Genomic DNA, 16,180 nt, shown 5'->3' on the forward strand with positions numbered 1-16,180 from the left:
GGCTGGTGTGACCCTTATTCTCCTGTGTCCTTGTTCACCTGTGAGGTCAGAGATCTCTCCTGGAACTGTCCGTCTATGGAGGGGCTGCCTCAGACATTTCCCCTCTCCCAGTGCCCAGTTGTTGTTGACTTTGGCCAGCAGCTGGGTCTGCAGGAGCCGCGGGGAAAGGTTCTAGGCTGGAAGGCAGCTCCAGGCTGCCTGGCTGTTCTTTTGTGTTGAGTATTTCACTGGCCCCAGATAAGCGCTTCCTGTTCCCCATTGATTATACACAGATCCTGCTTCCTTTCCCCTCAATACCTGGGATGCTTTCCAGCTTCTCCTCCCATAGGGGAAAATCCATAAACTTTAGAATTCTCAGGCCTGCTTTTGGTCAATGGACTTTCTGCAAATTATGACTGTTTTTGCCATCCAGTCATATTCCTGGTGAAGCCTTCACCGCCGTCTAGGAGCTGAGTTCCACTTTGTGCCAGCCAACAGAGATGCTTCTATGACCTGGTTTCTGCCCCCTCCTTCTCACCCGACAGAACATCTGTATCTACCTCCTGGCATAAATCAGAGAGAATAAATAGACTGCACCTTACACGTCAGTTTTAATCAACTGTTAGCTGCCTGGTATATTGTGTTGAGGATTCTGAGGTCTTACCCAGCTTTAGTAAGAAAGGGCACCGTGGTCTACTAGCAGTGTCTGCCACAAGCACAGAGGGATGGGACCACTCCTGTGCCCCGTATTTGCTATCCCAAGATTCCAAGATCAGTTGGAAGTTTCTTATTTGTTTATTTATTTAGAGACAGTCTCAGTCTGTCACCCAGGCTGGAGTGCAGTGGCATGATCACAGCTCACTGCAGCCTCGAACTCCAGGGCTGAATTGATCCTCCCAGCTCAGCCTCTCGGGTAGCTGGGACTACAAGCGTGCACCACCACACCTGGCTAATCTTTTTTGTATTTTTGTAGAGACGGGGTCTCACTTTGTTTCCCAGGCTGATCTTGAACTCCTGGGCTCAAGTGATCCACCTGCCTCAGGCTCCCAAAATGCTGCGATTACAAATGTGAGTCCCATTCCCACCCACAAGTTTCTAGAAGGCAGAAATCATGTCCTTGTACCCTTAGAGTTACAACATAACCGCCCAGACCCTGTATTCTAAGGCCAGTGTCAAGTAAATCCAACAGCCTCCAGCAGGCTCAGTTTCCTTTTTTTTTTGGAGACGGAGTCTCCCTCTGTCACCCAGGCTGGAGTGCAGTGGTGCGATCTCAGCTCACTGTAGCTTCTGCCTCCCAGATTCAAGCAATTCTCCTGCCTCGGCCTCCTAAGTAGCTAGGATTACAGGCGCCCGCCACCACACCCGGCTAATTTTTGTATTTTTAGTAGAGACGGGGTTTCACCATATTGGCCATGCTGGTCTTGAACTCCTGACCTCGTGATCTGCCGGCCTCAGCCTCCCAAAGTGCTGGGATTACAGGCGTGAGCCACCACGCCCGGCCCAGTTTCCCATTTTTTAAATGAACGTCATAATATCTTCTTTGCCTATATCCAGGAGTCAGTAATAGCAAATCAGATAATTAATATGGAATGCTTTCAAAAGTAAAACAACTATGGAAGTATATCCTGCCTGCAGGACCCAGCACAGATGCCACCTCCTCTGTGAGGTTTTCAGTTGTTCCACGATAACTCTTGCCCATTGCAATCCCTGTCTTATCTGAACCTGTCATTTGTAGGCTTATAGTCTAGTTATTTATGTACTTTAAAAAATCTCTCCTGTGGTATATCATGCACATAAACAGACACCTTTTAGATGAGATACTCACTAAACATCGACGGAGGGCTCTGTACAGAGCTGTCACTGCATCGTGGTCATCTGGTAGGCAGTCCTGTAAGAACGGGTAGCTTCCTGCTAGCTTTAAACAGCATCGTTTTATATTTTAGAAAGATATTTCTAGAGGCAAGTGAAGGGTAGACAGGAAGAGATGAACTGAGACCAGGAGCACTGGTGGAGACCACTCAGTGGAAAGAGGATTTGGGACCCCTTCATTTCTGTCAACTACCCTATTCTTGGACAAGAGACATTTTGTCAGTGTGAGGCAAAGCAACCTGCCGATGTGGCTGGCAGCCCATCACCACCCCTTTCAAACTGGGTTGCGCGCACCCCTGCTGCCTTCCTCCTGGGTGAGAACCTGCAGGAGCTCAGGCAAACCCAGAAGGCTGCTGCGGGGGCCTCTCCATGGAATAGGGTTCCAAAGATGTCCAGAAGCCATGGAACTTGGTGGCCCAGAGCAGGTTAGGGGGGTCACTAAAGGCATTAAAGTGGATTCTGTGGTGTCTGGTTAGGTACACTGAAGGCACAGGATTGAAAATAATTCATCTGGCGTTACTCTTAATAGCTTTGCTTACTGTTACTATGATATAAGACATACTGATTGTAAAAATTTCAAGTGAAGAAGAAAAATACAAAAAAGGAACTAATAAAATTGCCTGAAATGTTAAAAATCCAGCGATAACATTTGGGTGACTATGCTTCCAGATTATTTAACTGGCTTTTCTCACTGAACAGTTTGTCCAGGACAGTTTATTCAAGTCAATAAATGTGGATGGCCGGGCTTGGTAGCTCAAAGCTATAATCCCAAGCACTTTGGGAGACTAAGGCGGGAGGATCACTTAAGGCCAAGAGTTTGAGACCAGCCTGAGCAACATAGTGAGACCCTGTCTCTACCAAAAAAAAAAAAAAAAATTAGCCGGGTGGTGTGGTGCTAGCCTGTAGTCCCAGCTATGCAGGAGGCTGATGTGGGAGGATTGCTTGATTCCATGAAGTTGAGGCTGCAGTGAGCTGCAATCGTGCCACCGTACTCCAGCCTGGCCGACAGGGCAAGACCCTATCAATCAATCCATTAACCAATATATCAATAAAAAATCACCCAGAAGGCATGCAGAACCTGCAGCCACAGGGCAGGAGGGAGGAGAGGCTTCCCCAGAGCTGCCCATGGCATGTGGCATTTCAAAAGCCAGTTGCCTTTATTTTCTTTCTGAAGTCATCCATGGCCTTGCAAAGACAGAGAGTGTCTGCAGAGACAGTGGAGGGAGTGGAACAGAAGCCAGCCTGCTGGGGGCTGAGAAGTACCTGGGAGGTGGGGAGGACATGTAAGCAGCCTGTGTACGTTCTGGGAAGGGAAAGGAGGAGAACCAGAAGGGGCAGCTGCCCACCAGCAGCTTCCTGGGCTCTCCTCCCGCCGCCTCCTCACTCACAGCAGCCCACAGACTCAGCCTCAGCTCCTCCTCTCTGGCCTCTTCCCCTGAGTGAAGATCAAGTGCAGGAGGGGTTGCACCGGCTGTGCCGGCTGCAGAGAGCCCACAGACCCCTCCTGTGTTTCACCTGCAGTGACTCCATACTCGTCCTCCCCCGTCCCTGCCACCCAGCAGATTGTGTGCCCACTTCCTCTGTGCCACACACATCTTTTTTCCCTCCTTCAAATCATCACCCATACAGAGGACAATTCGCAGCCTCGCTCATTACAAGAGTAATGGAAACTCCAGCAAGGGACTTTTTTTACCTGTCAGTTTGGCAAAGTTTAAACAGTTTAATAACCTTGTATGGGCAAGGAGGTGGGGAAATAAGCCCTCTCCCAGGTTGCTGTTAGCAGTGTCAACTGGGAGAAATTTAATAGCACTCTTCAGAACATAAATGTGCTTGTCTTTGACCTAGTGATTCCCCTTGCAGCTGGAAATGTGTCCTCCCACTATAGACATACATGGGTGACATGGTGAGTGTTCAAGGGTGTGCACTGCAGCAAAGCCTGGGAAACAGCTCCATGTCTGTGAGCATGGGCCCCTTGAGCGGGTTGTGGCACCACCCTATGGTGGCTGCTATGTAGCTGTAACCCAGGAGGCAGCTCTGTGGGGAGGGCTGTGGGACCAGCCCTACTATGCTGACAAATGGAGTGGGGGCACAGTGGCATGGGTGGGTATGTGCAGGCCGGAGAACAGGCTGCAGGCTGTGAAGGAGAAAGGCATTTGCTCTTTCAGCCCAGTCTGAGCTCCTGGTCAGGGGCCAGCAGGTGGACTCTGCCTCCCGTGGGGGCCAGAGCAGATGTTCTCACCTGAGGGCCTGAGGGGAGAGAAGCATGTCAGTAGATTCCCAGGCACGCAGCAACAGGGGAGAGACAGAGGGAGGGGCCCGGCAGGGTTCACCTCAGGGAAAGGAGGACCGGGCCTCCAAAGTCAGTTTCCCCAAAGACACTTCCTGCAGCGCGTTGGTGACTGGGCAGTGAGCACGGACACTGCCCAGGCCCAGCAAACCCAAGGTCACAGCCGATGGGAGAGGCAGCTTGCGACTCAGCAGGCCCAGCACTCCAGGCTGCAGAAATGCGGACCCGAAAACAAGTTGAACTTTGACATTGTTTGAAAACCTAGGGCTCTGTCCCAGGGGTCCCCCTGGTCAGGGCCACCACAGAATGGCTATGCCTAGTGCTCTGGGAGCAGAGTTTTCCCTCCTCCAGAGCACGCAGCTGTCAGGGGGACATACCTAGCCAAGTGTCCGGCTCTCCATCAAGACCTCAAGCAGGCAGGCGCACGTCAGCTGAGAACCATGTGTGTCTCAGCTTTCCAGCCATCCCAGCAAGTCAGGACACATCTGAGACCACCGCCCCCCCAACCCAGCTCCTGCCCACGTGCATTGGTGTGCCCGAGCCAGTTGGCACCCAGACAATTGGAAGCATCTCTTCCGCACTGCTCATCGTGGTACCTTGAAATCAGTGGGCGTATTTACACCATGAATACCAGCAAATGCTTTGGTTTTTCACTTTGTTTTTTGCTTAGAGAGCCAGTTGTTAGGTATTTACCAGCACACCACTGAACCAGACCTCTCTCCCCACGAAGCGCCATAGATCTATGAGTGGCCAAGCTCTGTGTTAATTGGCTCTTCCCCTCCCCCAGGTAAAGTGCAGGTCACAGGCTCATAGAATACCAATAACTTACACATTTAGTGACTGATCACAGAGTTCTTACAAGCTCCTCACATGCCCCACACTCTGCCTGGTCCTCTCCGGTGTGAGAGGACACTCACGCTTGAGTTTGACAGCCACACATGAGATAACCACTCTGCCAGGCAATAGGTGTTCTTATTCCTGTTTTACATGTGGAAACCAGAGGTTCTGAAAGGTGAGGTACACAGGCACACAGCTTGTAAGTGGGGTTCAGCTAGGACCCTTGATTCCATATTTGTTGAACACCTCAACACTGTCGGCACTCTCAGTGCCCTCCGTGTTTAGACAAATAGCTGCATTCGACTTTTCCTTCCAAAGGAGACCATCTAGTCCAGCCCCTGCTTCAGGCTGATGAAGTAAAATATTCCCATTTTAAAGGTGAGAAGACGGAGTCCAGAAAGGTTAGAAAGAGCCTGGAACCCAGATCTCTTGCCTCTTGTGCTCTAAAACAAAAGCTTGGCTTCTGAGGGGGAGCCAGTTTTTAAAAACAAACCTTGTGTCAAATCTGGGAGGCAAAATTGCCAGGTTCTTTGGAATGGGAGGGGAAAACAGCAGTTTGAGATCATCCAAAAAAGAAAGAATCATTTGGGGAAAGCCGGGGAAAGACGTGTTTATGGTGAAACTGACACCTGATTGACACACTCTTACTATTCAGTCATGAAATGCTTTTGGAGCCCCTCTGCTACCAGTGCATGGGCTTTAAAACCATTTGTTGACTAAATGCTGCGACAGGTGCTAGAGAGAGCAAAGTAACTTCATGGGTTTAAGACCAGTGCAGGCTGGGTGCGTTGGCTCACCCCTGTAATGCCAGCAGAATTGGAGGTGAAGGTGGGCAGATCACTTGAGCTCAGGAGTTTGAGACCAGCAAGGGCAACATGGTGAAACCCTGTCTCTACCAAAAGTACAAAAAATTAGGCAGGCGTGGTGGCGCATGCCTGTGGTCCCAGCTACTTGAGTGGCTGAGATTGGAGGATTCTGGAGCCCAGGAGGTGGAGGTTGCAGTGACCTATGATTGTGCCACTGCACTTACGACAGACAGAGCAAGACTCCATCTCAAAAAAAAAAAAAAAAAAATACCTCAAGAAAGAATCTAACCTACACTCAGGTAAAACAAAAAATGTCGTGTTTGGGATTTAGTGCCATCCACCAAGTTATGCAAAGGCGTAAACAACTCATTCTCAGGGATAAGAGTATAAAACTTCTTTTATACTTTTGCCCCTGGAACTTTGTCTAATCCATCTTGTTTGGGAACAAGTTCTTTACACTTTCATTTTCTCTTATTGACTGCTGAAAACTAAAAATGTTTTCCCAGTCGGGAAAGCTTTTCTGTCTCCCTATTCCCAAATTCATTGCTAGTGTTGATGTATTTTCAAACTTGGATCCATTTGTGAACTTTACTACAGAAGATAGAAACGGGTCTCCAGGAACTGGCCAAGTTGGGCATCCCAGCCTCCATGCTACGTTTACATATTCTCGGCAGAACTAAGCCAGTTACTGTGAGAAGCAGGCATTGCCCACGAGTGAAATGGGCTCCCGTGTGTGCTGCCTCCCTAAAGGCTTCAGGGAGAGGCTGTTCAACCCCACATTACAGATGTGGAAACTGGGCCTAAGCTCACTGCATTAATACAGCATGGGACAGGGTTTCAACACATCATGATTGCCAGGTTCTAGGTGAGGAATTGAGCTGCAGGCATGATCCTTGAGGAGCTTACAGTCCCAAGGGCAGGCAGAGTGTGTAAATGAGGAAGAGTAGCCTGGTGAGTGCTGTGGGAATACCGTGTGCTGCTCCTCGAGAGCGACGGACTCGTGGAGGACTCATGCCAGGGAGGGTGACCTTGGGAGAACTGGGTTTTGAAGAAGCGGTTAAAGTTTCCCACAAGTGAAGGACGGGGTAAAGGCCGTAGCAGGCCGGGGAGCAGCGGGGCCACGTGGTGCATTCAGAGTGCAGCGAGGACTGTGCAGCCGGGGTTGGGGGTGTGAGGGCGGAAGCCAGAAGGATAGGGTGGTGCGGGATTGCTGGTGAGTTTGGAGGCTTTATCTCTTGACCCCAGAAACCAACCAGGGAAGTGTTTTGAGCAGGGGAGAGATTGGCTGGTGTTTAGAAAGCTGACTCTAAGGCCGGGCGCGGTGGCTCAAGCCTGTAATCCCAGCACTTTGGGAGGCCGAGACGGGTGGATCACCAGGTCAGGAGATCGAGACCATCCTGGCTAACACGGTGAAACCCCGTCTCTACTAAAAAATACAAAAAAAACTAGCCGGGCGAAGTGGCGGGTGCCTGTAGTCCCAGCTACTAGGGAGGCTGAGGCAGGAGAATGGCGTGAACCCGAGAGGAGGAGCTTGCAGAGAGCTGAGATCCGGCCACTGCACTCCAGCCTGGGTGACAGAGCAAGACTCCGTCTCAAAAAAAAAAAAAAAAAAAGAAAGCTGACTCTAGTAGGATTTGCAGTAGAGTCCAGGTGAGAAACGACTGCAACTGTGGCAGAATGGAGAGGGGAGGCACAGATCACTTCTTCACATTTGTCATTTATAATATGGTTATAGTATAGGTTCCTGTTACATAGAGCCTCTAAGAGGACAAGGAGAGCATTTTGAATAATGTCATTGTCACTGTGGTGGGAAGCCGCCTGCACCCGGGGTTTGGGGGTAGCCTTGGGTTCTGGGTGGCAGTGGGACTTGAAATCTCCTGAAAAGCCTGGGAAACCCTTGCTTCTCTATCACAGGGGACCCTGGCTCTGGGTCCCCAAAGTCACTATTTACCATAGGGGTCCGGAGAGGCAGGAAGGACCGGTCACCAAAACTGGGACCCTTTGCGTCTGCTGATAGGCGGCTGGCCAAAAATGGGCGAGACTGTGGCTGGAGACAGGGGCGCTTTATCTGCCTACTGGGCCTGTCCTCTAGAAGCAGCGGAAGGCGTTCTCTGGGCTGGAGTTTTCTCACCTGCGCAGTTTTGGGAGCTGACTTGTTTTCCTTGTGTGCAACTGTGGGGAGCTGTGGATTCTGTAACGTGAAGCTTTGTTTCCTCTGTTGCCCAGGCCCTGCTTAAAGGCTTTTCTGTGAGAACGTGCGAACAGGGAGAATGTGGGCGTTCCCCCGAGCCCTGTAGAGTCCTGTCCACACTAAGCAAGTGTGGGACAGGGTGAGGACGGCTGGGGCGGGGCCCTCCCTACCTTCTGGGAGCCGGAGGGCGGGGCCCTCCCTACCTTCTGGGAGCCGGAGGGTTAATCTCCGTAGCTCATTGGCAGTCCTGCCTCTGTACAGGGCATGCTGGGATTTCCTCCCAGCTGTTTTACATCACGAAGATTTGTGTGTTGGGGAAATTCCAGGGCACAGCTGCAATTAATCTGCTCCATGGCTCCAATCAAAGCGAGGAGTCTGTAGGATGGATTCTCCGCCTCTCTGCAGGAAAGGGGGCTCTAGCTCTCTAGTGACAGCATCTTTCGGAGGGACCCTTCCGGAGATCCACATGGAGTAGAAACAGCCCTCCTGGCCAAATGCTCACCCCAAGGAGGCTCTAAGGAGGAGCCCAAGACATTGAGAAAGAGAGGAGAGGAGCCCCTCGAAATAATAAAGCCACAAGAACACTGATGGCAACACTCGATAAAGATGTTACCCAAAGAAAAGAAAACTTTGTTCACCTTTACTTAGGAATGTAAGTCAAAAATTTAGAACGTGATTAGCATTCCACAACATAGCATAAGAAGGAACAAACCACCATGACCAAATAGGGCTTACCTGGGAAACGCAAAAATGCCTTCATGTAAGAAAATCTATTGCTATATATACATCTCATAAATGAGTCAAATAAGAGAAACCACATGACCATTTTGGTAAATGCTGAGAGAAAAATGCAACAACTGCTCCAATGAAAACAATGTAAAAATAGGATTAGAATCATCCTTCCTTAACAAGGTAAAGACATGTTTTAAACCACAGCCTCAATCTACTTAACTGTGAACCATAGTAGCAGAACCCCAGTCCCCAGAAAAGAGTTTCTCAGATTCAGTGAGATTGGAAAACTGCATATCTGTCCTGTCTTAGGTAGTCATGACGCATGTAAATCGAAGACAGTAGTACCTGCCACTTGGGTTTGGTGTTTTCCTTTCTATTATTGAGTATCCAAAAGAGAGTATTTAAGCCATAGAAAGCACCCCAGAAGTGGGAGCGATAGCTGTTGCTTGGCCATCAGTTGTATTGATGCCGTACATCATTTCTTTTTTCTTTTTTTTTTTTTTTGACGGAATCTCACTCTGTCGCCCAGGCTGGAGTACAGTGGCACAATCTTGGCTCACTACAACCTCTGCTTCCCGGGGTTCAAGCGATTCTCCTGCCTCCTGAGTAGCTGGGATTACAGGCACGCACCATCGCGCCCAGCTAATTTTTTGTATTATTTTAGTAGAGATGCGGTTTCACCATGTTGGCCCAGTTGGTCTCGAACTCCTGACCTCGCCATCCGCCCGCCTCGGACTCCTAAAGTGCTGGGATTACAGACATGGGCCACCGCGCCCAGCCATCATCATTTCAATGTGTTATGTTCCAGTGGACATCCCCCAGGGGGGAGGTGGCGGAACCAGCCTGTGTACACATCTTTGCTATGTGCAGAAGCCCAGCCATGACACACTGGTCAGGAGCTGGGCCTTGCAGAGCCACTTAAATGTAGCCTAGACTGGGCATGGAGAATCCAGCAGTTTTAACCCGCCCACATACCATTACCATGAAAAGAATCTAAGCACAGTTGCCCATCACTTGCTTCCCCAAGGACGTGCTCCCACCCTGAGTGACTGCCCTCGGGTGATGGTGGGGTTGGCCTCACAGCTAAGAAGAGCTTTCTTGGCTGCACATGGTGGCTCACACCTGTAATCCCAGCACTTTGCAAGAGCAAGGCGGGAGGATTGCTTGAGCCTGGACATTGAAGACCAGCCTGGGCAACACAGCAAGACCCCCATCTCTAAAACTAAAAAATAAAAATAAATAAACAGAAGAACTTTATTTCCACTCTAGTTGGGCTGGGCCTGACCTAGGAATTCAGAACTACCTGGCCACCTTCAAATGTCTGGTACTGCAGTGGAAGAGGATTACAACGGGTGTCGTTGGCTCCTGCTGCCCCAGTTCATGGTTCTGGGAAGCTCAACTGTCCTTTCAGAATTGTGATGGAGAGGCTGTCCATGGCCAAGCTGTAGGGACTCCAAAGTCTTAGAGCTCTTCCTCCACCCCCATCAGTCATCTCCAAATCTTAAAAAGACGAATAGAAAAGAGTAAGTGACGATCCTCCGTACCCCTGCCTCCCAGAGTGAGTCCCTCCCTGCACAGCGCCCCCGCACCACCCCAGGCATGGCTGGAGCAGGGTGAGTCCCAGTGGGATGCTCACTGTTCCCAGGACCACCTCTCCTTTCTGCTCTTTTCCCTCACACTGCCTGACTTATCTGTAGGGGACCAAGTATCAATGGTAGGCACAGCCAGTGGTCTCCTCCCAGCAGAAGCCAAGACTTCTTGTTATGTAGATAAAACAAGTGCATGGTCAGACACCCAAAAGAGTGGCTATTACTGAACACCCTTGCTATGAATGTGTGTACAAAAGACAAGCATATATAAATGTACCTGTACCTTGATATCCCTAGCACCAAGGCAGACAAACCCTCATGGAGCACATGGTGTATTAGGTACCAGCTCCTTGGCCACTGGAGCAGTGATTCTCAGTTGGGGAAGGGAAGAGTCTCTCCCTCAGCCCCAGGAGACATTTGGCAAAGTCTGGAGACATTTTTGATTATTTATATGGGAGTGCATCAGCATTTAGTATTATAGTTAGAGGCCAAAGTCGTTGTTAAACTTTACAGGACAGCCCACCACCCCCAATAAAAAAAATTATCCAGCCCAAAATGTCATAGTGCCGAGATTGAGACACCCTGCACTACAGTCCTACAAGCCAACTCTGCCAGACAATCTGTAAGGTCACTTGAGAGTATTATTTAAGACCCAAAACTCTAGCACCGTCCCAAACCAGGGTTCACGTTTCTTTGGACCGCCCCCATATGATCTAAGGACATCCCGGTAAGCCAACAAGAATGAATGTGTGTCTTTGTGGCCCTAAATAGGCAGCAGATGCTGGTAGAGTTGATGGATTTTAGGAACCCATCTGTCCTGTTTAATGTTAGGGGCTATAGATTTGGGATACTTCTCTTCAGCACCTCATAGTTGCTATTGCAGTTCAATTTTTAAAACCAGAAATGTTCAAGTTGTTGCTTCTAGAAAAACTGGTGTTTAGGCTTCAAGTGCAAGCTCTGGGCACCCTCGGCATCCCTCCAGGAGAACACTGACATGCATGGACCGGTTTCTGGATGGCCAGCCCCGTGCAAGACAGAGAAGGAGAGAGAAAACACATCCGAGCAAAGAAAAAGCTGTGGGTGGGGAGTTGAGGAAGACAGTCTTAGGAAAAGCTTTATGACTCGGTGTTGTGAAAGATGTGGGATTTGAAGTCAAGAGACCTAGGCTCTGGCTTCAGCTCTCTTGTATGAAGTTGGGCAAGCCTTTTAGCCTTTGCTTATGTCCATTAGCTCCTTTTTTTTTTTTTTTTTTTTTTTTTTTTTTTTTTTTTTTTTGAGACAGGGTCTCACTCTGTCACTCGGGCTGGAGTACAGTGGTGTGATCTCGGTTCACTGCAACCTCTGCCTCCCGGGTTGAAGTGATTCTTCTGCCTCAGCCTCCCAAGTAGCTGGGTCTACAGGTGTGCACCACCACGCCCAGCTAATTTTTGTATTTTTAGTAAGAGACAGGGTTTCACCATATTGGCCAGGCTGGTCTTGAACTCTTAAGCTCAAATGATTTTCCCACCTCGGCCTCCCAAAGTGCTAGGATTACAGGCGTAGCCACTGCGCCCAGCCTAGCTTCTTTTAAAATTTGGGGTAGTCACCCCTACTTGTAATTGTGGGGTTGTTGTGAAGATTATACTGGGTTTTATGTGTGAAAATGCTTTGACAACTGCAAATGTAGCACAAATGTTATTCACAGTGGAAATGAGTTTTAACTAATACCAATATTTGCCCAGTGCTTTTAACTTGCCACAGGCATTGAAATCCCAGTTACTTCATGTAGTGTGTGTGGACTCTGGGTAGGGGAAGGGATGGGTGGTGGTGGGAAGGGAGGAAGAAGATAGGGTAGCAGAGGACAGGGACAGAGGTGAGACCCCATTTGAGGGGTGGGGGTACAGAGGTCACAAAGTGAAAAGACTGTCCTAATTCATAGGGCTTCGTTCCCACTTCGCACCAGGTCTCCCAAGCCAGGCCTGCTTGGCTCATCCCATGTGCTAGGCTGGTCTGTGACACATGTGGCCTTAAGTTGTTCCTGCCCATGGACACCTTTTTGAAAGCCCAGTCCCTGCTGTCTTGGTCAAGACTTATGGTGAATGAAGAGCAAAGGGGCCTTCGGGGGCTCTTCCCATCGCCCTCCTGCTCCTGTACACAGCAGAGCCAAATTGTGGTGGGTTTTTCCTGATATTACATGACCAGAGCGAGGGATGATTCAAAGGCTTCTTTTTTCTTTCTTTCTTGAGACAGAGTCTCACTCTGTTGTCCAGGCTGTAGTACAGTGGCACAATCTTGGCTCACTGCAACCTCCGCCCCCCAGATTCAAGTGATTCTCCTGCCTCAGCCTCCCGAGTAGCTGGGACTATAGGCCTGCGCCACCACATCCAGCTATTTTTTGTATTTTTAGTAGAGATGAAGTTTCACCATGTTGGCCAGGCTGATCTTGAACTCCTGACCTCAAGTGATCCATCCACCTCGGCCTCCCAAAGTGCTGGGATTACAGCGTGAGCCACTGCACCCAGCCAAAGACTTCTTTCTGTGAAACTTCCTGGAGCCACCACTTTCCATTACAGCTTTCATTCTTAAAGGAGTCTCAAGAATTCTGCAGAGGCTGCTTGCGGGTCTGCTGCCCAGAAGCAACCTGTCAGTGTTGACACTAACACAACATGTGTGCTTTTGCTCCTGGCAAAGACTAATGGTTTGCTTATGGAAATAATAGGCGTCATTTATCAAATGTCTCCCATGTGCGAGGCACTGTGTTCAATATGTGACACTGTCCCTAGTCCTCCGAGCAACCTGTACTGTGAGTGATAATAACCTTGCCTTACAAATGCTGAAACTGGGACTCAGAGTTGTTAGTCACTCGTTCGGGGTCACACAGCCTGTGTTGGCAGAGTAAGAGCCTGAACCCATGAATGCAGGGCTCCGGAGCCCAGAAGGGCCCTTCCCAGTGTTCCTGCCTGCTGCTCCACTCAGCTCATTCTTTCCAGGCTTTTGGCAAGGACTGTGCCATGCCAGAGAGAGAGAGAGAGTGTGTGTGTGTGTGTTGGAGAGATACTGTTTGGTTTGGGTTTTTTGCACTGATGTGGGAAAGAATGGGGTACTGAGTAATCTTTTCAAGGTTGAGAGACGCTATAATGAAGTAAAGCTCAGCATCCTTGAGTTGGGGTAGATGTTGCCCGTGACTCTGTGTCAGGCAGATGACTTTTATTCGTTCATTCCCAGATACTTCCGGACAGCTGTTTCATGGGGAGCATTGTGTGTGCATGTCGTAAGCGATGGAAATGGATGGGGCAGGATGGCCGTCTGGGAGCCTCTGCTTCCTTGATCAGCTCTGCCTGTCCATGACTACAGCATAGGGAGGGGACTTGAGCCTCACCAATAGGTTCTTTGACTATGTTGATTGGTTGTGCTGAAATGGATCAGTTCTCACCGCCACTTAAACTTCAGCTTAGTTGCCATTCGTGTCCCCACCAAAATGACAGAGGGCATGGTGAGGGTGGTGGTGATTGTAAATATATGCTTGCCCCTGTTATAATCATTTGGAAATCGATCCAGTACAGGGCATGTGGCGTGAAAATGCAGGCCACCCCAATGGCCTGCCCCGGTGCCCTAACAGCAGAGCCCAGCAAACTGTGGGTACTTGTGAGGCCTCATCTCACCAACAGCTTTTTCTTTTCTGTTCCCTGTACAGTACCTGCAGATGAAATGGCCCCTCCTCGATGTCCCCTCCAGCGCCACAGTCAAGGACACAAGGTCACCATCTCCAGCACACTTGGTAAGTCTGTTTCACCTCAAAGCACCAAAGGGCCACTATGCCTGGCCTCATCCCTTGCCACTGCCTTCTGCCATTGTGCTGAAGCAGATGGGGTCCAACAGTGTTTCCTCAAATGTGTGAGTACAGTGAGGAGGAGCTGAGTGCTTGGGGCTCCAATTGGGTTGTGACCTCAACACACACACCACACCGCCTTGGATGTTGTGTAATTGGAAGAGCTGTCCCCCAACCCCCACGGCCCTGGCTGCTCACCCTGGTTCATCATGGAAGCCTGCCTCCGATCCTTCCTGGCTGCCATCTGAACCTGCTGCCCACTTCACGTGGGTAAGGGTGGCCTCTCTCTCCTGTTGAGGCTCACCCAGAATTGCCTCCTCTTCTCCCTCATAGCTGCCAGGCAATGTTGAAGAGGCTCTTCTGTACAGGATGTTATAGGAAATAATTTAATAGGACATATGCAAACAAATGCTCCTCAGGGCATCCGAGCCTTTTCTGCCAGGCCCTGTGGCAATACCAGCTGGACAGGAGGGTCTGGACAATCCTGGGTGACTGGAGCAGTAGGTCCAAGCAGTTCCTTTGACCTCCTCAGGACATGCAAAGGACTGAAACCCATAGCTGATAAGAGATGCTCCTGGAACAGAGCCAGATATCCTACTTTCCTGGGCTTTTCCTGGGCGCTTGGGTCAACACTTGCCTTAAGACGCACTCACCCCACAAGCTAACTGGTGCTTGCCCACTGTACAGTGAGCCTCAGAATCAGGGGATGCGGTTAGAAGGGAACCCCCTCCTGCATGGCCTGTGCATTTTATAGACAAGCAGACCTAGGGCTTCACTGTTACTGCCCTGTACTAGGTATGAGGCATTGGGCTTCTATGATGTTTATTAAAGTTTAATTATAGAAAATTTTAAAGATGTGTAAAAGTAGAGAGAATTATATAATGAATCCCCATATTCCCTTTACCCAGAATTTCCCTCCTGCTGCATTGGGTTTTAAAGCAAATCCCAGACATTATTTCATCTCATAGGACATTTTAAGAGATGCTGATAATTCTTATTCATTAAAAGCTTAGAGTCTAGCAGAAGAGAAAGAAGATGTGCGCAGAAAGCTAAATAAATGCCGGGTGCGGTGGCTCAAGCCTGTAATCCCAGCACTTTGGGAGGCTGAGACGGGCGGATCACGAGGTCAGGAGATCGAGACCATCCCAGCTAACACGGTGAAACTCCGTCTCTACTAAAAATACAAAAAATTATCCGGGCGAGGTGGCGGGCGCCTGTAGTCCCAGCTTCTCAGGAGGCTGAGGCAGGAGAATGGCATAAACCCGGGAGGTGGAGCTTGCAGTGAGGTGAGATCCGGCCACTGCACTCCAGCCTGGGCGACAGAGCGAGACTCCGTCTCAAAAAAAAAAAAAAGAAAGCTAAATAAATAAGGGTGCAGGGAGCCTGTGTGAGTTCCAGTAATCAGGAGACACACTCCTGTGGAGCCCTTGGGATTTTACACTGGGATCTACAGTGGGATGCCACATGCAGCTCTCAGGTGATTGTCACAGCCATCACCAGGGAGTCAGGCAAGGATGACAGTGGAAGGAACCGTGAGTGGCGGGACCAGCCATCCAGGAAAGGCAGCAGGTTCTGTGGCCAGTTGCCAAGGCACAAGCTGCCCGTTGAACAAGCACCCCACACCTCAGGCATAAGCCAGGGTAGTGGTCAAGTATGAGGCGCAGGTGCCCTCTAGTGGTGCCAGTCAGTCCTGGTGGAGGATGTCCGGACCACATCTGCCCACCCTAGACCTGGCTGGTGCCCCGCACCTGCCCCCAGTGCAGCCATCTCTGTTTCAGATCTGTGCCTTCCTCTACCTCTCTGTGCCGTCCCCCAGCCCACTCCTGAAGACCTGAGATGACTGGGCCCTCTGTCTTAGTGTCTCTCTGAATATTGTTGCATCTCCATCTACTTTTCAAGAACGTTATTTCCGGCCGGGCGCGGTGGCTCAATCCTGTAATCCCAGCACTTTGGGAGGCCGAGACGGGCAGATCATGAGGTCAGGAGATCGAGACCATCCTGGCTAATGCGGTGAAACCCCGTCTCTACTAAAAATACAAAAAAACTAGCCGGGCGAGGTGGCGGGCGCCTGTAGTCCCAGCT

At 50.0% G+C, this 16,180-nt stretch overlaps 1 protein-coding gene across 2 annotated transcripts in view; it reads left to right on the forward strand.

Moving 5' to 3' along the window:
* LOC105465371 (transcription factor 7 like 1) overlaps positions 1–16,180 on the forward strand; it is a 181,052-nt gene that overhangs the window by 139,352 nt on the left and 25,520 nt on the right. For both annotated transcript variants that reach the window (XM_011713782.3, XM_011713781.3), the window contains exon 4: positions 13,964–14,047. In XM_011713782.3, the coding sequence (XP_011712084.1) occupies positions 13,964–14,047 (84 nt within the window). The remainder of the gene's footprint in view (positions 1–13,963; positions 14,048–16,180) is intronic.

This window comes from Macaca nemestrina, chromosome 13 (assembly GCF_043159975.1).
Source record: "Macaca nemestrina isolate mMacNem1 chromosome 13, mMacNem.hap1, whole genome shotgun sequence".
In the NCBI taxonomy this organism is placed as follows: Eukaryota; Metazoa; Chordata; class Mammalia; order Primates; family Cercopithecidae; genus Macaca; species Macaca nemestrina.